Source organism: Schistocerca cancellata, chromosome 4, assembly GCF_023864275.1.
Source record: "Schistocerca cancellata isolate TAMUIC-IGC-003103 chromosome 4, iqSchCanc2.1, whole genome shotgun sequence".
Taxonomy (NCBI): Eukaryota; Metazoa; Arthropoda; class Insecta; order Orthoptera; family Acrididae; genus Schistocerca; species Schistocerca cancellata.
This window is the reverse complement of record NC_064629.1, coordinates 556,401,382-556,426,550: the sequence shown is the minus strand read 5'-3', so window position 1 is coordinate 556,426,550 and position 25,169 is coordinate 556,401,382. Positions and strand designations below refer to the sequence as shown.

At 38.1% G+C, this 25,169-nt stretch overlaps 1 protein-coding gene across 5 annotated transcripts in view; it reads right to left on the bottom strand.

Annotated features, from left to right (window-relative positions):
• Positions 1 to 24,298, bottom strand: part of LOC126183525 (E3 ubiquitin-protein ligase RNF6-like) — a 63,551-nt gene extending 39,253 nt beyond the window's left edge. For 2 of the 5 annotated variants that reach the window (XM_049925588.1, XM_049925594.1), the window contains exon 1: positions 24,118 to 24,272. Coding sequence is in view for 1 of the 5 variants with exons in the window: in XM_049925595.1 (XP_049781552.1) it covers positions 17,703 to 17,790; positions 24,118 to 24,169 (140 nt within the window). In the remaining 4 variants the exon portion in view is untranslated. Of the gene's footprint in view, positions 1 to 17,702; positions 17,791 to 24,117 lie in introns of all 5 variants that reach the window. The other 3 variants (XM_049925595.1, XM_049925589.1, XM_049925590.1) reach the window with 3 other exon arrangements.
• Positions 24,299 to 25,169: the final 871 nt, after the last annotated feature.

Sequence of the window (25,169 nt, the reverse complement as noted above, 5' to 3'; positions counted from 1 at the left end):
TGTAATGTACGTCATTAGCACGACCATCCCACTCACAAATGCAGCAACAGTGTGGGAACCTGGGGTACAATGAGACATGGGGAACAGTGAGAAAGCATGAAAGTGAGGCAACACTGGAACCTTAGTGTTGGAATGCGGTACTAACATGCTTCTAGCCAATACTTTTTGTTTTCAAATTTAACAGCCTGTAGTTGAGTTTTGAATGTTGGATGTTGTTTTGGTGGTTTGTTGTGATCTTCCTCAAAGTATATTATTTGTTTTATCTGCCAGAGAACAAATCAGATAAGTTAGTGTATAAAATAAGAAGCTTTATTTTGATATATTAATACAGAAAATTTCTTAATTGTGAATTGATGTAATTCAACAGTTTTAGAAAATGGACACATGGGTAACAGTGAGACACTTATTTCTGTGTTCCCTGCACAGAATTCCATATTTGTATGTTCAAAATTACAGTAGTTTTGACCGAATTTACTTTATGTTTCAGAACTCTGTCATGGGATCATAAAAGAAAAGCTCAGGTAAGTACATTTACATCTGAATGTATGAGGCAAGCCATAGACTTTGTAATAAGTGGGCGTAGCATTCAATCTGTCGATAATAAATTGCCATTTCAGACATTGGAACAATACGTAAAGAAATATAAGGACTCAGTCAATGAAGAAGTTCATGACTCCTATTATTGTGATAGACTGGTCTTCAGTGATGAAGAAGATCGGTCTTGGTGTCATACCTTATGGAAACTAGCCTGTGAACTAGCTGTAAAGACTAAGAGAAGAACCAAGACCTGGAATGCCAACAGATTTGCTGGGGTAGATTGGATATGGGGATTTCTTAAATGGCACCCAACACCATCAATACGAATGCCTGAAAGGTGCAGTCTATCAAGGGCAACTGAATTCAACAAACAACGTAAAAGTGTTTTTTGATAGCTAGAAGATGATGATAAAGTGATGCCGCAGTTTTGCCGATGGAACATGGATCTTTAATCTGGATGAAACTGGCACAACAACAAAACAGATAAAACCTACAAAGATTGCTGCTGAATGAGGAGTAAAGCAAGTATGCAAAGTGACAAGTGCTGAAAAATGGGCATTAGTAACAACTTGCTGGGTACAGAGTGCTGTGGGGAACAGTCTTCCGTCAGTCCTAGTCTTTCCCAGAGTGCATTTTAAAGAGTACATGTTGGATGTGGCACCCCCTGGAAGCCTGGGTCTAGCTTCACCCTCTGGTTGGAATGTGAAACTTTTTTATGAAGTGATTAAACATTTCATAAAACAATCAGCCAGCTCCAAAGGAAAATCCTTCTCTATTAATTTATAACAACCATGACAGCTATCTATTATTAATGTCTTAAACCTGTCAGAAGATATTGGTGTCACTATCTTGACTGTTCCACCACATTCAACAAACAAGCTTCAGCCACTGGATGTCCGAGTATTTAAACCAACTAGCATATAATGATATGATCGACTCCTGGTTAATGCAACACCCATGAAAACCAGTCATGATCAATGAAATTGCTACCTGAGTAGGGAGTGGTCATCAGAAAGGTCTTACTCCTTCAATAATCATGCATACCTCAAAGTTTTCTGGCTTTCTCGGAAGATTTCCGGATTTTGGAGTAGTCTTTTGGTTTTCCAGATGAACTTTGTTTCTTTCCGGATTTTTAATTCACAGGCTTGTTCCTGAGCTCTGCATTCATATCGCATTTCCATTTTGACTTTCGGTAATAGCAGCTATTCTGAGATGCGAGTGTTTGAAATTAGACAAAGTTCACCAGTAATATTATTAATAACCCCTTCTCACAGAATACTGCTGCATTTTTGTCATTAACTCTGTGTGTTTGAAACACCGCCAGAGAAAGTAGATCAAACATTCTATCGATAATCACATCTCTCAGATTATTGTTGCATAATCTGTGCTTTGCCTGCATATTAGCAGGAAAGCTTTGTTTATGCTTTGTTTTTACGGTGTTTGCTGCAAATTTTGTGTGATTTAGCGTTTTCGTGATGAGTTCAACTAAGAAACAATATCATCAGTCTTTCAGGGATGCATGTTCCGCTGAATTTCCGTGTGTTATGCAATCGCGGAGAGGTGAAACATTCACAAACAGGTCTCCAATACGAATATGAAGGATAACAGTAGGAAATTTGAGTCATTTGTTACCACCCCTGGATGTAATAAGAGTAGAATGTCGGTTCACTTAATTTTTAATTGAACATAATATTAAGTTACCTGCTGCTGATCATGCTGGTGCCCTCTTCAAGAAAATGTTCTCTGGTTCGGAAATTGCAAGAAGATATGGTTTTGGTCGTACAAAGACTTCACATATTTTCAAGAAATGAACTCATTAGTTGCATGCAATGTGAACCATTTACTTTGGCTACAGATGGGAGCAATGACAGTGATGCTAAGCTTTATCCCTTAGTCGTCACCTGTTTTGAGGAACAGCAGGACAAGATAGTTACTTTGGTGCTGTATGTCCCAGCCTTCGTAGGCAATTAAACAGGACACAATATTGGGAATTTGTCAATTTCTCGGTTGGAGTTCCGACAATGCTCCAGTCTTGATTGGAAAGAAAAACGGGGTTGCTGCTGTTAAGGGAAGCACAACCATATGTCTTTGTGCTGGGTTGGTCATATCATTTGATTAACTTGGCTGCTGAGAAAGGTGCAAGCAGTTTGCCTGTTAAGACTAATGAACTTTTAGTTGATGTTTTCTATTATTTAGAGAAGAGTTGCAAGAGGAACGAACACCGTAAGAAGTTCTAAGAGCTTCACAACAAGGAAACTAAAAAGGTATTAAAATATGTCTGCACAAGATGGATATATATAGGGAAGTGTCTGCAGAGATTGTTGTCCGAGCAGTGGAATCCTTTAGTTTTGTTCTTTAAAGATGAGGTGCGTGTTGGTGCTCAGTGTGCATTAAGTAGCTTTATATCATTTACAATCCCAAAAGCTGAGCTTGGTGGTTCTGAAGACCATGGAAAGAGGAAGGCTATCGAGTCATCAGAATTGGTTGCCCCCAAGAGATTTGTATCTGCCACAAAATCTGCAACTCCTGTGCTGAAGAACAACAACATTATTCAAACCTGTCAAGAAAAACTGTTTATGTTTCACTCTTCAGGCTTAAACAATGCATACTGTGCTTTCCTGTGTGCTGTCATTCCTGTATTTGAGAATCTTAATTCTGAACTTCAGAGTGCTTCCCCCTCAAATTCATAAACTGTTAGAACAAGTGACAAACCTATTACAGCAGATTTAGGTTTTTTAAACCTAAAGTTATAAAGAGTTCAGTGTTACAGAAAATTCAGTATCATCTTGCTGAGAATGAGAGAGACAATGATGATCTAGTTATTGGCGTTCAGACAAATTTGGTGAAGAAACTTAGTGATAAAACAAATCAACATTATTTTCATCTGTCAGGGCTTGCTTCTGCTCTGCATGCGATTATATCAAACAATTTCCCCCCCTCAGTAATGAAGTACTGAAGCATACGAAACTTGCAGAAGTTTCTAAAATTGAGGATGCCAAGTTTTCTTCTGTAGAATTTCTTGTAGAATGGTTTCCATCATTGCTGCCGATGAAGGGAAGTGAGTCAGCCGAGGAAGCAGTGTTCAGTTTGGTGAAGAAGGATCGTAATGAGTTTAGGTCTTCCATGTCGAATCAAACTCTGGGATACATTTCTGCTCTGAAAACGAGAAGCAGTGGTCCATGTTACATGAATAGTTTTCCTTAAGAATTTCTGAAGAAAGTTACTCGTCTTCATCTCTCCTCTGCAACCTGGATGGAATACAGCCAGTGTTCTGTTAACTTCAGAAAATTTTGTAAAGAAGTGTTAGTAAATGTTCAGTTCAGTAGTTTTAACAGCATTGCTCATAAGGTGGCTTGCAAGATCAAGTGCAGAAAAGCTCATTTTTGTGTAGCATGTGGGCTGTTCCCAATGTTAAGTGACAACCGATTAACACTTGTCAGCAAGTAACGTGTTTAAGTACCTAACTTCAGAGTTCAGAAATAGTGGTCTTAAAATGTAGCCTATATTATGTGTGTTAACATAATTTGTAATCTCTTTCTGTGTAGTCTTTTCTTGCTATGTTTGAACACCTTAAATTTTTGCAATTTGGGGTCTTCTGGAATTTTTCCCTACGATGACAATATCTTCAGTGAAACAGATTTCTTGCCAAGTTCCATCACTAACAGACCTTTACCATCCATATCACCAGGAACCAGCAGTTCCAATTCTAGAGAGCCAATGTCTCATCAACCAAATTACAAACTACAAGAAGCTCCAAGTACACTTGTTGGGGAATCACAAGTTTCTGCAGGTTCATTTACAACCCCCAGAGGAAGTAAGAGGCTATCCCAAAGCAGATGAGAGAAAGAATACACAGAATGGAAGAAAACAGGACATAAGCATCATAGCCACAGATAATACAGAAAAGAACCCTGTAGAAGCAAGACAGACATCCAAGGCATGGCAGAAACCACAGCAGCCTACAACTGTTGAATCAAGGAAAAAGTCTATAGAAAGGAATCTTTTTATTGAAGAGACTTCAGAAGACTGAGGAGGAGGAGGAGGAGGAGGAGGAGGAGGAGAATTAGAGCTGTGTAACAGTTCAGATTATGAAACATGGGAACCACACACAGATCTTCAGGGTTTTATGAACTGGGACGGGAACCTGATGATTATTATGTTTTGAGTGAATTCAAAAATAAAACACAAGTTGTTCACTTTACTCAAAAAGTAACCAAGAAAGACACAAAGAAGGTGACAGAAGTTAGTTTTTTAAGGAAAAATTCTATAGCAGTAGGAAAATTTGTTGTTCCTCTTGTGTCAGATGTATCTCCAAATCCCATTGGAAACATTAAGATGATCCTCCCAAAACCCAAATTTCGAAGTGGCATTAAAAGGCAGCAATCTTCTTCCAGTTTTGGAATTAATTTCAGTCTTGTAAATGTCGAGTAGGTTTAATATTCCTTGTATCACTCCTCCCCATCAATTGTCTCAGTGTGCCCCATATTCAGGGAACAGGCAGACAAAGTACACTTTCTTTAACAATTGTGCATAAATTATTTAATATCTGATCTTGTTTCATTCTGAAGGCAAATTGTATACCCGAAGCTTGCACTGACATGTACTACTAGGAAAAGTTTGACATTTAAATAAATCATGTTAACTAGTAGCAATAGAAAAAATGTCTATAACTCCTCCTCGTGTTCCCCTACTTCCTGTAACCACCTCGTAGGCCCATAAGCTTACCGGTGACTTAAATCGGCACACATGAGCCATTGATGCCCATCATAGTCGAAGCTATGTAAAACATGTCATCGTGATGTAATTTTCCTTTTCTGGGGCTGCATATGCCACTGGGACAGAAGGAAGCACATAGCCATTTTGTAATAGCATGGCTTTCAAATCAATTTTTGAATCACTTATGAAAAGTCTCCAATCGTCCTGTTTGTATAAGATTGAGTTCTTGCATAGAACCTTTTACAACATCCATACATTATGTCATTACAATTGTTGTGTTGAGAAACTATCCAAGTGGCTTTTGATGGTGGTGTATAGTACATACTACAGCTTTATCTTTCAGAAGATTCCACTTCATGAAATTAGAAGCTAATAGTTCGGACTTTTTTTGGAAGGTTCTAGTCTCTAACAAGATTATCGAGTTAACTTTGCTTGATTTTGTGCATTTCCCTACATTACAATGGTGTAAAGGTGGGATCGTTAAATGTGGAAGGATGGCATGTATCTGACTGGTCTTCATTCTCACTGTTAGTAGAAAAGGTTATTGTTGTGGCTAGTGGAAGACCTGGAACTGGAAGAGACACTACATGAGGCACTGGTCACACCACACTTAGTACATTCAGATACTGAACAATGCTCTTTTCTCTTGTTAATCCTTTGAGAGGAGGCACCAAACAGAAGTAGCAAACTGTTACATGATCTGTAGGTTCACACCACAAGGCCAGCACTGCAAAATTCATGGAAACTTTTTTCCTTCCAGCCATGCATTTAGAATTGATGAACATATGATACAAGAAACATGAGGAGCCCATGAGTTTGATTGGTTCCCTACACAGCACCTGAAATATAGGAAATGATTTTTAGTGACTGAATGTGACAATGTTTGCTTCCTCTGTCCAAAAATTGCACCTCCATAAAAGTAAAACAAATTGTTGGGGGGTTATTACCACATTTGCAGGTCATAAAAGCAGTCTTGATTCCACACAGTAATTCTGAAACTCATGTAAAAGTTACAATACACAATGGAGCACTCTGGAAGGCAAGCAATCTCAGACTGTGTTAATTAGAAATAAAACACTGAGATAATATCACATGGAGGGCATGTTCATCAATCGCTAGATCTGAGGATGTGGTCAAGGTCATCACCCCATCTTGCAACACGCATACCTTATAATGACGTAAAACAGCATTCATGTGCAATTTCAGTTGTATACCTGATAAGACAAGATAACAGAGAAAAAAAAAAAAAACAGAAATATAGCATGAAAACAGAAGGTAAAAAACAAAAGCTGTCATTTTTTAATTCAGTGTACCCAAATCTACACATATTGCATATTTTTCTTTAAAAATTTTGTTGTTGAACAGTGTTACACATAAAACACCCTTCTGTCAACAAACTTTCAAGAGCGTTCAATTCAACATATCACGCAGATACGGCACCAGCATGACGGTCAGAAGGCACCTTGATGTACTAGCCAAAAAGCAGGGTAGTTTTATAATTTTACCCGACCCAAAAACCCATTAAAAAAATGGCAAAAGACCCAATTATATTTAATTATGAAAACTGAATAAACATACAGAATGATGCATAGTTGGCATTGCATAAATTAAAAAGAGCCATCATATTTACTGAAGATAGCTGTTAACTGTTACAAAGATTTATTTTATTGATATTCTATTTTAACTTTTCTTGCAATATGAGACACACAGTTAAATGACACTTACACTTAGCAAACTAACTTGATGTAGAATCATTATGACTGTACAGTACAATTTATTCCTTTTTGGAATCAGTCGCATTATAATGTGACCGCCTGTCAAAAGAATGAATAACCACCTTTTGCAGTGCGAGACATGCATGAAGACAGTCAATAAGGTTTCGGAAGGTACCGACAGCAGGGATGTGGAGCCATTAGCCCAGTCAGTGAAGATCGAATAAAGATAGATTGGAGAGGGGGGGGTGGGGGGGGGGGGGAAGGAGGGAGGGAAATTGGATAGTCTCAACTTTTTGTACATTGTTAAGAGGTAGTCTCCTGAACAACATACTAAAAATCCTGACTGACAGGATGTGAGCATTACGGTGGGAGAGTTTTGAAGGTAACTTCATGTTTTTCTCCAGCACCTCTAAAACCACAGCTTCTTGCAAAAATTTCTCCCAGTAAAAGATTGAATGACATGAAAGTTCCTACAAAAAAGGTCCTATCCATTTTTTCCCTAGGACTAATAGTTTCCACATTGCAGGAGATGGAAAAATCACAGATTATTAAAAACACTGTTTTAACTGTATAAAATTAATGTTTATCTTCAATGAAGCGGGTTAAAAACAAGTATTAAAGGGATAAATTCGGTTCCTGGGGTGTAACAGGGTGAAGTGGTAGATGTGTAGGGTAGAAGCACAAGGGAAGGTAGATCGCTGGATTGTGTTCATGCTCTTCTCTCCTCCATAGGTCCATAAATTGAAGAGCGAGCAGCTGAGTCTCCAGTATCCACCCCAGTACGTCACAAGAAGCTACTGCAGGGTGTCTCACAAAGGTATGTCGAATAACCTTACGTATTACTGTCAATGCTGTCTGTAGACACACCAACGGATGTTTATTTTCCACAAAATGCGATAACACTACATGGAATGCAGATATGAGTTACAAGTAACAGTAATGCAAGAAACTCCCATGGACAGAATCTATGCAAGTCTCTGCTCACTGTTTTACACCGCCAGAGGGGAAACGAGTCTTAGTCATCCTGCACAGCAGCTGTAGTGTTCTTGCAGGAAAGGCAACATCCCCCCACTATGAATGCTCCTCGATTTTCAGTTTACAGACAGACTATACCTCTGCAGCATTTCCTTTCCAGTTCTCTTCTGTGAGTACACAAAATAACTTCACCAAGCTCACATTTATATAGTGGAGTTCTTTCCATTTATTAAGCGAGTACTATTTTGCAGTTGTTAAGTGTGTTATGTAGAAAAGCTCAACAGCAGAGCTGTCAACTTTCTACCACACTGAAGAGCCTAGTAGAAGTGTAACATGCTCTCAATCTGTATTCAACAGTGTTGATTTCATGGTTTCCATTATCACTGTCTGGAATACTTTCCACAGCATGACGGGTCTCACATGCATCACACCCCTAGTCTCAACTCTTCCAATGTCTGAGGAGACCCACACCCATAAATTGCACTCCTTTACAACAGAAGTAGGTCATGTAGGTGAAATAGAACTTAAAATATTTTAACATAAGTCAAGCAATGCATTACAGCAGATAACTGTTTTAAACTAGAACATGATCAGTCCCACTCCATCACACATATTCACAAACACCTTTGAAGAAACACTGTGGTTATGTGCTGACAACTCAGTGCAGCCCACTCTGCAAGTGCCAGCAGTTCCTGAAAGGAAAAGATTTATGCAACCTGCCAGTACTGACATAATGAAAGCGAGAGAAGAGCACTAAGTTTCTAGTCATTTATTAATTCACCACAAGTGATAACAACACTATTATATGGCTTTACAATAGGCTGTCAATGATTGAGAGGAGTGAGGTGTCATATTTACCAATCCAGTCCCTTTCTGACCAACACTACACAGGTCACTGACAACACACAAATTAAACGTATCTCATCCATTGTTTAAGAAATGTATTTTACATGAAAGGTCATTTAACACCCGCAAAAATTACTCATTTAAGAATGGTTCAAATTGCTCTGAGCACTATGGGACTTAACATCTTAGGTCATCAGTCCCCTAGAACTTAGAACTACTTAAACCTAACTAACCTAAGGACATCACACACATCCATGCCCGAGACAAGATTCGAACCTGCAACCGTAGCAGTCACGCGGTTCCGGACTGAAGTGCCTAGAACCGCTCTGCCACCGCGGCCGGCACTCATTTAATAAACTGAAGATAACTGCACTATATATAAACACATGCTAACTGAAGTTTGTTATATAAGAGAACAGGACAGTATATGCTGGGGAAGTACAGTTGTGTCTCAACTGAAAATCAGAACAGCACTCATTGTGGAGGAAGTTGCCATTTCCAGAATAACACAACAGCTACCATAGAGGATGACTAAAAATCAATTTACCATCTAACAGTGTACGAGAGTGTGCAGTAATTCATGCAGTTTCCACCCATGTACATTACTTGTATTTGTATTATTAGTAACTCTTATCTGCATTACAAGTTTTAACGCACACTGGAAAGTAAACACCCCTTGAACATGTCTGCGCACAGCATCACCAGTGATTCGTAAGGACAAATTAACACACTAAACAGCATGGTGCAGACACCTGGCAGTGGAGCATCAGGCAGGTGGTGAAGGCAGGAATGGATCAGAATGTGTCGTCTTCATCAGACAAAGATACTGATGCACTTGATCTTTTGTAGCTCTTAAATGTTGAGCTGTGGAGAAGATATTGGATACAACTGTTATACGTAAAAACAGGGAAGAAGTATGGCACATTCCATATAGTGAAAGAACTGAACATGTATCCCAAACATTACCAGCATCTTTACAGACTGTCTTAGGAGTGTTTCTCTATTGTGTCAGACAAAGTGCAGGACAGCATTCAGTGAGAAGCAACAAAACTGAAATGATTCTCGAATGAGATTTTCTCTCTGCAGCGGAGTGTGCGCTGATATGAAACTTCCTGGCAGATTAAAACTGTGTGCCCGACCGAGACTCTAACTCGGGACCTTTGCCTTTCGCGGGCAAGTGCTCTACCATCTGAGCTACCGAAGCACGACTCACGCCCGGTACTCACAGCTTTACTTCTGCCAGTATCTCGTCTCCTACCTTCTCCGCTATATCCTTTCTTTCAGGAGTGCTAGTTCTGCAAGGTTCGTAGGAGAGCTTCTGTAAAGTTTGGAAGGTAGGAGACGAGATACTGGCAGAAGTAAAGCTGTGAGTATCGGGCGTGAGTCGTGCTTCGGTAGCTCAGATGGTACAGCACTTGCCCGCGAAAGGCAAAGGTCCCGAGTTTGAGTCTCGGTCGGGCACACAGTTTTAATCTGCCAGGAAGTTTCAAAACTGAAATGTTTTTACAATTCCTATTTTCATATGATCTTCATCTGAACATAAACCTCTAACTCTGCTGTTGGACTTGGGATTGTCTATCTCTATAGTTTTAAAATGAAAATAACTGTAAATGCAATGTTAACTTAAAATGTGATTCTAACCAAGTACATAAATCACATACGAAAGAGAAACAGGAACCACGAAACCATATAGTGAGGCCTTAACGTCAAGTTTGGTGTGACATAGCTCGTCATGGCCATCCGTCAAAATATATATGTTATTTACTCAGTACTAGGAAGTATCATGTCTCTCTTTCCATCATTAAAAACAATTTTGATATGTTAGCTATATATCACAAACAGCAATATGTGACCTAAAATCCACCACTACAAAATGTCCAGTGACTACATTCTTCACTGCAAACACTTCACAATATTACCAGTGGTTCACATATTTGTGGAGTATCACAATAACTATGGGCAGTAACAAAAATAAAACCAGTTTACTATCAAACTGTGATGTCGAAACTAAATTGTGAAAAAAATCGTCTTTTTACCAAATGATTTCCTCAAAACTGAATGAGAATGACTGCATGGCGGAGAACACGCATGAAAACTGAAACAGTTTTTTTTTAATTTTTTATGCAAAATTTAAAAGTTGACCTGAAAAACTAACTAGACAGATAGATGTAGTTAAACTTCATCTATGTAATTTTTCTGATGTGCTTCGGATGACTTCAGATTATCGTAATCAAAACAACAGTGCACCACTAACATCTCCACCACACATCATTTCAGTGTCCACTCATGGGTTCAAACTGACATGGTGCAGGCCACAAAGTGATGCATCACTGCCACACCACTTCTGTGTGAATTGCTTCATTTGATAACACAGAGGTGACTTGAAACAGTGCTACATCCCCGTCAATTGTCTGTGCCACATCATCTCTGTATGAACTGGGTCTAAAGCGCACAGAGGGTCTGCATAACTTTGTGAAAATTTCTGTAATTGCTTCTTGTGACATAGTGGGGAATCGCCTGCTTGATCTACAGTTGCACACCGATAAAGGACGTAAGTGTGTGAAATAATCAACCTACTTACCTTCCCTCGTGCTTCTACCCCACACATCCCCTCCTCACCCTACTACACCCACAGAACACAATTTATTGCTTAATACCCCTCTACTGCACTTAGGCATGGTACTCACATTTAATATTTGTTCCCAACTCTGTTCATTTAAAAATAAACATTAATTTCATACTGTTAAAACATTATTTTTAATAATCTTGTGATTTTTCCATCCCCTGCAAGATGGAAACTATTAGTCCCAGAGAAATATTTAATAGGACCTCTCTTTTATGAAATTTAATGTACTGGGAAACATTTTTGTCACTAGGAGCTGTGGTTTTATAGTTACCTGAGAAAACCATGAAAAAGTTAGCTCTAGAAGACTCTCCGTACTAACACACCTGACCAGTCAGAATTTTTTGTATGTTGTTTGGTACACTCTCTCTTAGAACTGTGCAAAAAATTGTGACTACACAATCTTTAGGCCCATATATTCCTTCATTAGCTGGACATGTTAACTTCAGTTCCATGGCCAGCTGCGATAGGTATCTCGGTTGTGGACCCACGACAAGAACAGCCGGATCGAAGTGGCCCCACAGATTCTTGATTTGGTTCAAATCTGGAAGTTTGGCGGCCAGGGGAGTACAGTAAACTCATCCTGTTGCTTTTGAAACCGTGTAAGTACACTGCACGCTGTGTGACATGCTGGCATATGCAGTCATGCTGAGGAAAAACAAATTGTATGTAAGGGTTGGACATAGTCCCCAACAATAGAAGCATACATGTGTTGATCCACTGTGCCTTTCAGAATGATGAGATCAGCCAGGGAATGCTGTGAAAACGATCCCCAGACCCTTATTTTCCCGCCTGGTTGCAAGGTGTTTGCTTTTAGGTGTTTCATGACATATACGGAAATGGCAATCTGTCGGATGGCACATAAAATGTGACTCTTCTCAAAAGGTTACCTGTCGCCACTCAGGAGACATCTGCTTGTGATACTGGCATGCAAATTGGGGCCTTTGTTGTCAATGAACAGCAGCCAACATGGGTCCATGAACCAGGTGCCTGCTGCGGAAGCCCATATGCAGCAACGTTGGCTGAACAGGTATTGAGGAGATAGTGTTTTTACTCCCTGGGTTCATCTGGGCCATCAGTTACTCAACAGTTGCCCATCTATTTGCCCTGTACACATTTCTTCAGCTGTTTTTCACTCATCAATGCGTAGCCCACGGTGCACCACAGTTTCCTTGGCACCAGTCTTGAATAGCGCCATTTAGCCATGCACGGTACACTTTAACCACAGTCGCAGACAAACAGTTTACAAACTTAGCAGTTTTGGAAATGCTTCCACCCTAGGCCCAAAAGCCAATGATCATGCCCTTTTGAACATCAGATAAATCACTCTATTTCCACATTATGAAACAACTGCACTGATTTCCGCATCGTGCTTTATACACCCTCCACTGCCAGTGCTGCCACTTGTCATCTGTGAGTGTTTGTTGCTTATTGACATCAAACATAGGCAGTGGTCACCATGTAACTGAGATGTGTATTTATAGATCTTCACTAATTTCTCTCGTCTTTTCTCTCCTACATTATTTCTCAATTTTGACAAAATAAGCCCTTAGGTAAAGAAGATTGTGCCAATGGATGCAGTGCTGGCACAGCAAGAAATGACGCACTAATAAAGTAGTTGTAAGAATAGGTTAGAATTTTGAATAAATTTATCAGAGGCATATAAAGTGAACTATTTTATTATCAATATGAAAAAATATCCAATTGCACCCATAGTTTTTTTTTTTTTTAAATATACCCGAGTTTCTCTCAAAGCTGCCAAAAAGCCAGATCGTTGGTTGATGTGAAGCAATCACATGGCACTAGACACTTAGGCAGACCCGCAATGCTACTTAGTGCGACACTAAGAGGTCTCGCATATTATCATCTTACCGATTGTATGTTTTTTTCCACTCTAGACTTTGTCAAAGTCTAGAATCAGTTCCCAGTAACCACTGAGGATATATACAAAACAGCTATTAGAACAACATTTGGATCCCCCTCCTGTTGTACTTATCCCCTTCACCATCCCACCAGTTCTCCAAGTCCTCACATGACCTAGTCATCCAGTCATCGGTGGTACCATGGCACCGGAGACTCAACACTTTATATGGCCCAGTGTGCCAAAAGACCGCTGCACATGGCCCCAATAATGCTTCCCCTGCTAGAATTGCAAAGTGAAAACGCTAGTCAAGGTACCTTGTTACTTCTCTCTTGCAACTACCTATATAGTGGGTTTAAAATTAGATGAATAAACAGCACACATTAGATGCATCAACGTTTGTCAGCTCTCACTGTAACGACGTATTTTCTGGCATTTAAGCATTCTGTAGCCCTCAGGTATTATGAACAAATGTTTTGTGCTGGCATTGCAATAACAACAGTGCAGTACATCTGAATACTAAATTTTCAATAAAAGTGTCATCAGAGAACACGTTCACGGGCTGGAAAGACAACATTCTGCTGCAAAAGATTCCTCGAAGTCCAACGATAGTAATGACCAAAATGGATTACCAATCTGTTGTGATGCATTAAACTCCAACAATGCCATGAAGGAAAGCGGAGATTTTGTGGGTACAAAGAAATGTTCCACAAAACAAAGGTGATCCTAGCATGTATAAGGCAAAGGAAATCAAACTTTTGGTGCTGTACCAGCCAAAACTTCATGCTACCGAGCCGACAAACTGGCTAACAGTAAAGGGAATAGTTTAATCAGGCTTCCTCCATATCATGCTCAATTAAATCCAACGGAGTATATCGGTCTAGGTGAAAAATAATGTGGCAAAAAACAACAAGAAATTAACGCTCAGTGAGGATGAAACGCTGATGAAAGAAGCCACTGAAAATGTTGCACAACATGACTGGTCTCTATCTGTTAGCCATGCCCAGAAGGCAGTTGAGGAGACATTGATTCATGAAGGACTGTGGTGAGTCTTGATGAATACTAACTTCTCTTTGTGTCATGTCAAAATCTGCTTCTTTTGTCAAAACACAGTGCAGTTCAGAAATATTCGTCTCACTAACATTCCAATGCAATTGAAATTCCAACATAATCCTGAAATAGTGTTTTATGAAACAAACAACTGAGTTCTAGTCAAGTCAATAGTTTATGAAACAGCAAAATTTTAGTATAAAAATAAAGTCCTAACGTCCTCATTTATACTGTCACAAAATCCACAGCAGTTCTCGTTTCACCAGCTATCGATGGCTCTCAATAATTACATTATTTCACTGAAAAAAAATCTGTAGTCGTTTGAATATGGAGGTAGACATGGAAGTTTTGCATGTTGATTGTATGGCAAAACACTCTCGTCTTTGCACGCTATCATTTGCAAATATCTTGTTTGGATACCTGAAACCATTTATGAGATACGAGGAATTTGTGAATATTTTATTCTAGTTTTTACACTGACACACAAGTTTGTCACGGAGCGTTTTACATGTTACATTTTCTTGAAATTGGAAACAGATGGCGAAATCTTTACAAGTTTAAAGAATAATTCAACATATCATCTACATTTAATACACAGCAACATGTAACCTCTCATACAACAAACACAAATTCATAGTGATACCTCTTTTTCTCTGGAAACAAAGAATTTCTTGCAGTAGTTTACCCACTATCGAAATATCACAATAACAGTGACGATTAACGAAATGATAGCTGGTTCATCACAAAGCTGACGAATTAAGCAATAAGATATGTGAGTATTAGAGTTTATAACCAAATAGTTTCTTTAAAAACGTGTGAGAAAGATCACAGATCGGTCAGTTTGGGTGGCTTTCTGTTGGCGCAGGCAAGCAAGCCTGACAGGTTTCATGCCTAGGAGGCCTGGCATTATACTGTGGTCACCTGCTGACGCACCAGCTCACTCTGGCAACTACGCTTCCCTTCACTCACTCCGTACTTAACTGTCAAAAGCTGAAACATATTTTAAATGCACTATAGGGCCTGACAGAGGCTGAGGTAGCCGTAAGTCTTAAAATTGAAAATCAAACAACAAAGAGCGTGAACCGTGCTTTCACTTTTGGCTGCATAGTGTCTGCAGCTGCACCAGGTGAAATCGACGGCAGTAGTATTTTGTACTATTTACAACTATATACCATTCATTTCACTCAAAACAGAACCATATAATAACAATAATATTATAATAATAATAAATGTCACACCATCACTCACCCTAGACAACTGGTGCATACCTATAATGAAGTGCTCATGTTACCTTCGGTTTGAGAACTTTGGCATGTTCACTACCACAACATACAAATTGCACCTTTACCATCAAACAATTTCATAGTGAGACTGTTAAGCTTTGACATAGGAGTAGTACGTTGTACAAAAGACCTCATTGTCCTTAAAAATAAAAGAAAACCAACTTCCTTTAACTTGATGCTGCCAGTGCCACAAACTGTGGTATCGCTTCAGCCACATAGTTTTGTATTATTTCTGGTTTCCACCATACCATCACTTAAAATATGTAGATACAAGTAAACACGAGTTCTTGATTTGAGGGCTATAAAATATGTTGACACTATGGCACTGCTTCTCAGTTCCTGGTGCCACAGAATCATGCACAAAAAGTGCTGTAACTGAAGAAAAATGGGTACTAAAATGGAATTAGGAGTTTATTTAACATCCATCTTTCTTCTGAAGTCATTTACAGCCTTAAAAAAAGAACCAATGGGTGCCACAGCAAATTCATAGTTACAATTATTACAGATATTCAACGTAAGATGAGCAAGCACATTTACGATATTTACACTTCAATATATTCATGCTATGTATAGTGTTTCTGTGATCTGTGGCAACATGGTGCTGTGCTTTTCTCTCAATGAGGCAGAATTTGCATTTGCAAGAAGACAGCAGAAGATTTGTCAAGGTATACCTTGTTCTCCACTGCAGAACTGAGATGAAAGAAATAATCATTTACTGCAAATAAACCCTGCAATGTGATGCAAAGAAAATGTTAGTACCCATCTATAAGTAGAAAGTTACAGAATATTTATTGTATTGTGTTTGGGTGTTTTATATAAAAGCTGGTGAATGCAATTATTTTAGGCACTGGTGGCCAATGAACTATGATACAATAAGAGTCATTTGAAGGAAAAAAATGAACTTAGTTTTCTTATTTTCTGAAGAAATTTACATGCTATAAGAAATTGAAAACTGATGTGTAGAAGTTTTAAGATGAACCAAAATGAAACTTATTTAAAATGAACGATTTGAATTTGCAACGCATTTATATCCTGAGAGTATAACACAAGAAATTTACAGTAGAAGCAAATGGTTACTATCTTGACTAAATAGCTATGAAATGTGTTTTTCCAGCAAGAAATCCAGTCATTCTTGTATGTCTTCTTTCTTCTGTGTTAAACGATATGAACAAGCCTGAAATTCTAAAAAAAAGGAAAAAAAAATTATCAAAAGAATCAGGAATTGGGGATAATTTATGTCATAGACGAATTATCCCCCATTGTGATTTCATGTACTCACACTAGCTAAGTCAATTCCACATACAGTCATTTAAACTTTGGGAAACAGTATTACTTCACGACCAATCTACAAATAATAATGGAGCCTTAAGCTGCTCACCAGGAACATGACAATCTACAGCCCCTCGCTAACTACTGATTTCAGAAGGAGCTAGGTGTCAACTGACGACTACAAAATGGCATAGAGAGATGGCTTACACATTATCTACCATCAGATGAGAGTCCACATACACCAGAAATTAGTGTCATATGTACCTATTATAGTCCAACAATGAAGTAATATTGATTTATTTTAATGCTATTTCATCTGCCTTAATTTGTCTGAATTGTGACAGAAGAAACTCTGTACAGAAAGGAGCAGTCACTCTAATTCAAAATTAACAGTAAATATACCTCATTAAGTCTGTTGTACAATTTAGTGAAAAACTGTAAGGGAACACAGAGCTGAATATGCTATACATAGTATTTAACCTAAAATGCAGTAAAAGTGAATTTACAATGTACTGTGTATTTTCTGCTGTGTGCTACTGTTGGCAAGAAGAATGATGGGAAGTGAACACAACAAATCACTTGTCAGTTGTTGTAGCCATTCAATGTTCATTCATAATTCCCTATGGTTCATAAATTCAGTTTTCTGGTATTTTTTTAGGTTGGAATTTAACTACACCATCAAAATTTTTGACAAAATCAGAAATAAAAGTAAGTTACAAACATAATTTATTGCTACACTGCATATCAATCTATTATGGCAGTCGTATTTTTGTGTTAGCATTCATTGGCTTTGCCAATTCAACCAAATTGTCATATTCCAACCTAACCTTGGCCCTGGGCTACACTGCAGGGCAGTGTCAACCCATCGAGTTTTCTTCCTGCTCTCCATCCCAGAAAGAATTTTATTTGCATATCCTGAAAAGGAAATAATTAGATTCAATGATACGCATTGTCTTAACATATAGTATCACTCGACTGACTACAACCAACAGAAACAAATTGCCAACAGCAGCACACAGCTAAGAGTATGGTGTACAGTACATACACTTTAGCAGTTTGTTACAAAGATATAATTTCTTATCTAACTTAGTTGCTGTTTTGCAAATAAAAGTGACAAGTTCCACGTCGGACACATGTATTTAATTTATCATTAATATCTATGCTGAAACATATAGCCCACTTTCTAACCTGTGGGGTAACCTAACAACCTTTCTGTCAATACCACTTGGAATAGTTTCATAGAATATAGTAACAGGCCTGATTGCTGACAAATAGCCCATCATCCATAAAATTTACTTGTTTATACAAATTTTGTAACGAAGAAAAAGAGGATAGTAAGAAGTCAAAGTCTGGGAGGTCTTGATGGTTCTTTATCATGACGAAAATTCTGTCATGATCAGCTTCTTACACTGTCATGGCTTACGGCTATGTTGCCTTTCAATCATGGGATATTGTTATGGATCCCCTCTATGAACCTGGATATAGTTCCTTTGACCGTATGCAGTTGAGAAGATCACAGACGGGTCATTTTGATAAATATAACTGAAGCTGTAACTGTAGCAGCACAAACGTATTTTCCAGTTCCCACAAACAGAAGTGCCCATTACATTCTTCTCAACTGAATGAACTAAATGCCATCAGCAGCCTCCCCACAGTTTCTTTATGGCATAAAAATGTGGGATATTTGTTGCCATCAAATGTTATGCTATGGAAACAATTAGCTATTGCCTTTGCAGTAACAGCCACTGTGTCCGACTCCATGGTCTAGAGGTAACATGTATGCTTGGAAACCCAAAAGTCATGGGATCGAATCCCAGTGGGACTGTAAAATTTTTCATTCTGCCTTTAACCTAGCCTACAGCTCTCAGTCAAGAAAAGATATGTTGAGTTTTCCATTGTTGAGGACTAGATATGCCAGGTACAGCACATGGTTTGAATTCTACATTAAACTGTAGGTGCCCTATCCCCAGTAGACTTAGTGGGGTAGCTGCGAAAGTTGCATCCAATAGATGTGCACTATGCAGCTAAACAACCATTTTGAGAGACTCCCAGCCAATCATGCCATACTATTTATCAGCTCCACAAGTTAAAATAGCCCAATCACTCATTATGGCTGAGGTAGGTTACCTACCTTTACTGGAGACCATCCTCATTGGCTCTCATACTCTTGTCAATACATTTTTCTGCTCACTTTAATTTTTCACTGTGCTTTCATACATGAACAGAAAGGCTGCTGGGTTTTCTCCTGATAGTCCAATCTTTAACCCACACAGTGCTACCTAACTATACCTTACTGCAGTGTGACAGTAATTCCATGTGACGACAGGTTAGTACATGTTTCTCAAGGTATTGTAGATTACACTTCACTCAGATCCACCACGCACTTTCTTTGTGTTCTACCCAACCAGCAGTCTATACAACATCCATATGAGAACCATGTCTTCCACGACAGCACTGTTGTATAAAACATTCACGGACTTCTTGTCACATCAATTCAGGGTACAATCTTGAGCTTTCGATGATTTCCACCATAGTGATCATCACGAGCAACTGACTGTCAAAATTGCTGCTGTGGTGGCCTTATACAGCCCAAGGACAGCTTCTGATAGACTGGTAGTTACGTCATGCTGTTGCAGATGGGGTCAACACTGCACTGGTGGTGCAACCGCTCCCACCATAGCATAAACATTGCAACTATTATCTATGGCTCTTCTCTGCAGCGAGAGCTCAGTTCCATCTGCCACTAAGATTATATTCACCATCACAATTTAAAATTTTCTCACACATTCTTATTTGTACGGCCCCTTTAATTGTAGAGTCCCATTAAGCGGAAGCCTGGGGGCAAAACTTTTGTTTTGTCAAATAGTGTTTCGTGTTTGTGAGGCTGTGCTGTCCAGCTTGCTCCACTGAGCACAAATTTTGGCAAGCTCCTTTCACGTCCTCTTCTGCCTGGCAAGTGATCACTAGAGTGAATATCAGTGTTCATTTCCCCAATCTGCAATATCTGCAAGGACAGATGAAGAGAAAGAAAGGTCAATAGATGATGATGATGAAATTTGGGGCTGAATGTGTGACTTGGCCTCTGTTATGAAGATATATTTCCTCTTCAGATCCAGACTGTAGAACACAACCCCTAGGAAAAGTGTTCAAAAGCCTCAAAACAAATCTATATAATTTCAAACTAGTGAGTAGACCAGAAGTGTGGTATGTACCACTCCACCCATAGCCCTCTAGTCACCAAGGTTATCTTCCTTTAGAGAGTAGGACCTTAGCACACAATTTTGGAGCGTGTCTCATACAGACACACTGACATTCACTGTGATGTGTGTGTCAGTTTCTCCAAGCATGTACGTGAAAGCAAATGACCTGGTTGTGGTGACAGACTGATTAGTAGCTTAGTCTGCTTGAAAAATTTGTCACTGATAACATGATATAGTCAATATGTTTACAATGTGTGTCACATTTCCTATGTAACTGCCCAAAGCCAACGACTATATCAAATACTCTCTTTATTGGTATTGTGTTAGTCTGTGCCCGATATAATTCATGAAAAGCAAAAAAACTTTTTCATAAGAATTAAGCACATGAAATATGAGGCTAATTGCCTCACTGCATGTATCTAACACCTATTCTTCCTCATCGCATTTATGCCTTGAGAATGGCAGGGTGTGCTCCTGTCGAAATATCGGCGGTGGTTGACGACGTTACCCGGCATTAAACCCTTAAGTTATTTGAATCTATTCACTACTTTAAACTTCACACCGAGTCCATTTCAAGAGGTACTTTATGAATAATTATTGATCACTTTTCATGTGTTCACAAATTATTTTAATACTGTTATACTGGTAAGAATTATACTGAAGAGCAGAGAACAAAGGAGGGTATTAGTATATTAACATATGATATTTTTCACCTACTTTGATCAGTTCATATAAAGAACATCTTGGGGGGGGGGGGCCGAGAATCTCAAAATATTTAATTGGTCACCTCTTTGGAAGCTGTTTTATTACACAAAAGGAAGATTAAGGTTTAATGTCCAATCAATGGTGACTTCATTAGCAACTGATGACAAACTTTGATTAGGGAAGGAAATTGTTCAGTCTCTCTTGAAAGAGGAATCCAAGGATTTGTCTAACGTGTGTTACTGAAACCATGGGAAAATATGAGTCTGGATGGGGATTTTAATCACCATCCTTGCAAATGAGGCTGCAGTGTCTTACCGCTGTGCCTCCTCACTCAATACTTCAGTGAAAAAAACAAATGATAACGTTCTGAACAGTTACTATATTTTGGAAGCCAAATAATTGCTCATTTTTAATTTCCTTCTCACAACACACATTAATAGCACATTATCTGTTCATAGCACCACAATTAAACATATCATTACTGCACTAGAACTGAGCTATCTTACTATTTCAGCAGATTTGCTTTCTGAATAAATTAATGATGCATCTAGTCAGTTGATTAACATTCAACATTAATTTATAGACAACTCCTCTGACTGGTAGCATAAAATTAAACCCTTGAAATACAATACTTCACAAAGTGAGCAAAACAGAGATTATATATACTTTTACATTACGTTTGCATTGGTCTCACAAAATCTAGTTATTTTGTTTTTCTGCTTTATTGTGAAAAGCACTTCTGATGGCAAATGAAACAACAAGCCGTTAATATGATTGATTACAGCTTCAAATAAACGTACTCAGGTCAACCGAAGTGGCTATTTACTACGTGAAGAATTTAATCTCAGTATATACATACTTCTCTTAAAATTACTGTCCATATGCCACAACCATGTGTGTGTGTGTGTGTGTGTGTGTGTGTGTAATGCTTCCTATCAGACAGTTAAAACCATTTTCACTTCTCTTTCTCTTTTATATATTCATTATACACATCCCACCATTCCTCGCCATCTCCAGGACAAGGAATCTTTGATTAAGGAGTTAAGATGTGACATTAATTTCCTATCCCACATATCAGTGACCTATGTATGTGGTTCTTATACTGTATCATAACTCATCAAGCTAAACATTAATGTTCACAAAGACAATACTAGAACCGTTTCCTACACAATGATCATCCAACTACGTGATAATGGATCATGAAATTATTGCCCATGCCTAATATTTATTTTCATGGGCAACTTACCCCAGGTGTTAATTAATCAGTACCAAATTGGAGCCCTATGTCTAATAACTTTTTCATGGGCCCACCACTAAGAACAGTAAGACATTATTTAGTCTCTTGCAAAAATACTGTCACAAAGAACCAATTACAATGTGGTACCTACCAGCAGGAAAAAGTTCGCCAAGTTTTTTGATGAAATACTGATCACAGTTTCAGGATTTTAATTTAATGAGCATATCATGATTAAAATAACCTGAACATCCTAACCTTTCAGCACTCTTCAAATCTCACATTATAGTTCAAAATGTATATGAAGTGCAGATCTTTTATATCACCCACATTGTGATGAAAGTAAAACCACACAGCACAACAGAGTACATTTTTAAATTTTAGTCCTTTTCAGCAACACAAGGAAAACTGCATGAAGAGGAATGTGGTAAGGTGCAATAGACCTTGAAATAAAATCCAACAGTGAGATACAAGTAACCTTCCATCAAACAGCCTTAGAGTAAATCTTGAGCAGTTCAATAAAATAAAAAGGTAATGCCTTCTTTAGGAAACACACACACACACACACACACACACACACACACACACACACACACAAGCGTATTGCTTACAACACAAAAAACAAAACAAAAAAACACGTCATAAGCTAATTTACAAGGTTGCCTCCTTAAAAATACAACACAAAAGGTGGATTTCAGTAACTGTGTTTTGCAACAGAGTAGTTCGAAACTAGTCAACTAGCTGATATAATTGGAAAAATAACACTCTTAGCAACTGGGCGAGGCCATCTATTGTACAAACACATAAGTACAAAGACTACACTGAAATTACAGCTATAGCTAGACCAGGAAGTCTAATATCTAGATCTGTTCAAATATTTCACTTACTGCAATTCCACAGAGGTGTGATGCGTATCAAAGGGTGTCAGCTGATGGTGTGAATCTCCTTCCAAATTTTATTAATCAAACTAATCACAAAGAAATTTATCCGGATATTACTGTATGAAATTAGAAATAATTGGAGATGTTACAACGCATTTGATACTTAAAGAACTTGTAAAATAAAAATGAACTTGTGAGCGAAAGAAGTAATACATGTATATTAATAAAAAGTTGTTTCTTAATGACAGCACGCCATGAACATTAAAGTGGCAGACTGTCAACAGAATGATCGAAGGATAGTACAAAACTGATATTTTTAAAAATTGTGCTTACCATGTCCTGCGTATAAATAATGTTTCTGCTGGGGTTTCCCAGTTTCTGAGAGATCCGTTTGTATGTTTTACGCTCTACACACGATTAGGAGATAACACACTGAATATATTTATACGAATTATTGAGTTATGCATTTTCGTTCTATAAACATTTTCCTACTATGTGACATTGTTTATGAATGACTTTACTCTCAATTAGGTACATCACAAGACAATATCGTAGTGGTGTGACATAATAATAATAATAATAATAATAATAATAATAATAACCTGTCGTCATTAACTACCCTGTTATCTTTGATCCTTTAAGAATTTTGACAGCACACAATTATCGCAGAGCAAGTTTTGTCGACGCTACCTTCAGTCTTGCTCAAACATACAAATATGTCTTTAATTTCAGTAGTACGTGGATAATATTACTTGTCTTATTATATCACCCAATTTAATATTATGAACTTCGACGCCTAATGACGTTAGAAAATTTCGTATGTCACGCCGTTTGTTTATGTATCAAAGAAGAATAATTAAGTTTATTAACACTTTCAAATTCTTCAATACTGATTACTTAACAAATTAAAAGTAATGCTCACATCAGCACAGCAATTTTCTGTTAGTATCGAAATAAAACATAAAAATGAGATTTAGAGAAAAGTAACTTTGCATATTGATTCCCTGCTGGCCTCCCGTAACCAACCAACTTAAGTTTTACTGAAAGCCAATTCGCACGAGACAGTAAGATACGGAGAAGAGCCAAAAAATAGTAAAATCTTATCATCAGAACAAATATCTTCAAGCTTAACGTAAGACTAAAGGCCATTCACTAAAGGTAGCAAGTTCTGCAGGACTTAAAAAGAGAAGATAAAAATATATATCAATTCAAGGATGTTTACCTTGCTTATAAAAACCACTCACAACGCGCAGCACAAACTGAATTTTACACATGAATCTGTCTTTCGTCTACATACCTCTCTTCCCCTACAAATCTAAACAACCACAATGGCGCTACCACACCTCCAAAGCACACAGCACAGCCTATAATACGAAGACAGAACCCTTCCAGTTGTTTGAGAATTCTTACGCATGCGCAAAATCGTTGACAACTGCTGCCGAAGTATCCATCGGAAACGGTTCGATTCGTAACGCGTCGATACGTCTGCTATGAGATGACTGCGCCAGTTTTTCCCACGCAAAACGGAAATATGCAGTGATTGTTGGCCCTAGTAGCAGTGGTGGCTTTAGCTATATTTCACATGTGTGGGCCAGATTAGCTATAAAAGGGGATAAATATCAAGGACAAAACATTAGCCTTTTGATATCACACAATTCCGCCAGTAACTTCATTATAATAGACATCATGAAGTACCAAATACGGTTCGTAAGCAGATCGCGTTTGTGTGCGTGTACTGTGTATTCATAGCCACTGTATACTTATAGTTATTTTGTTCATTTATGTATCAGCACCAACGAGATAAAATTTCACTGAGTGGCTATACGTTCACGATATTTGTAGAAAAACTGAACTTCTGTCTGCCATTTTTTTCTTTAGTCAGTGGCATCATCTGGTTTGTCACGCCTCCGCGAAAATTCTATTCCGCTGCCTTTAGCTTGTTTTAGCTAGCATTATTTTTTCTCGAGAAACAGTAAACAATGTTGTTTATTATATTATATAATGTAGTACTGTGTTTTATTGACCCAAAAAATCACAATATTGTACAATTTGTACATATGCTATTGTACAATTCAAGTATATATTTTAACAAGTATTTTTTTATCATTTATTTGTCACAGTTTTGATTTGGTACATTTAAGTCCGTTCAATATTACAAGAAGATAACAGACATCACACTGTATCACAGCCTAACATTGTGCTTTCACTTGTTAGGTGGGTTGCAACTTCTTTTTACAATTCGATGAAATGCAGTGTAACAGTATACAATGACAG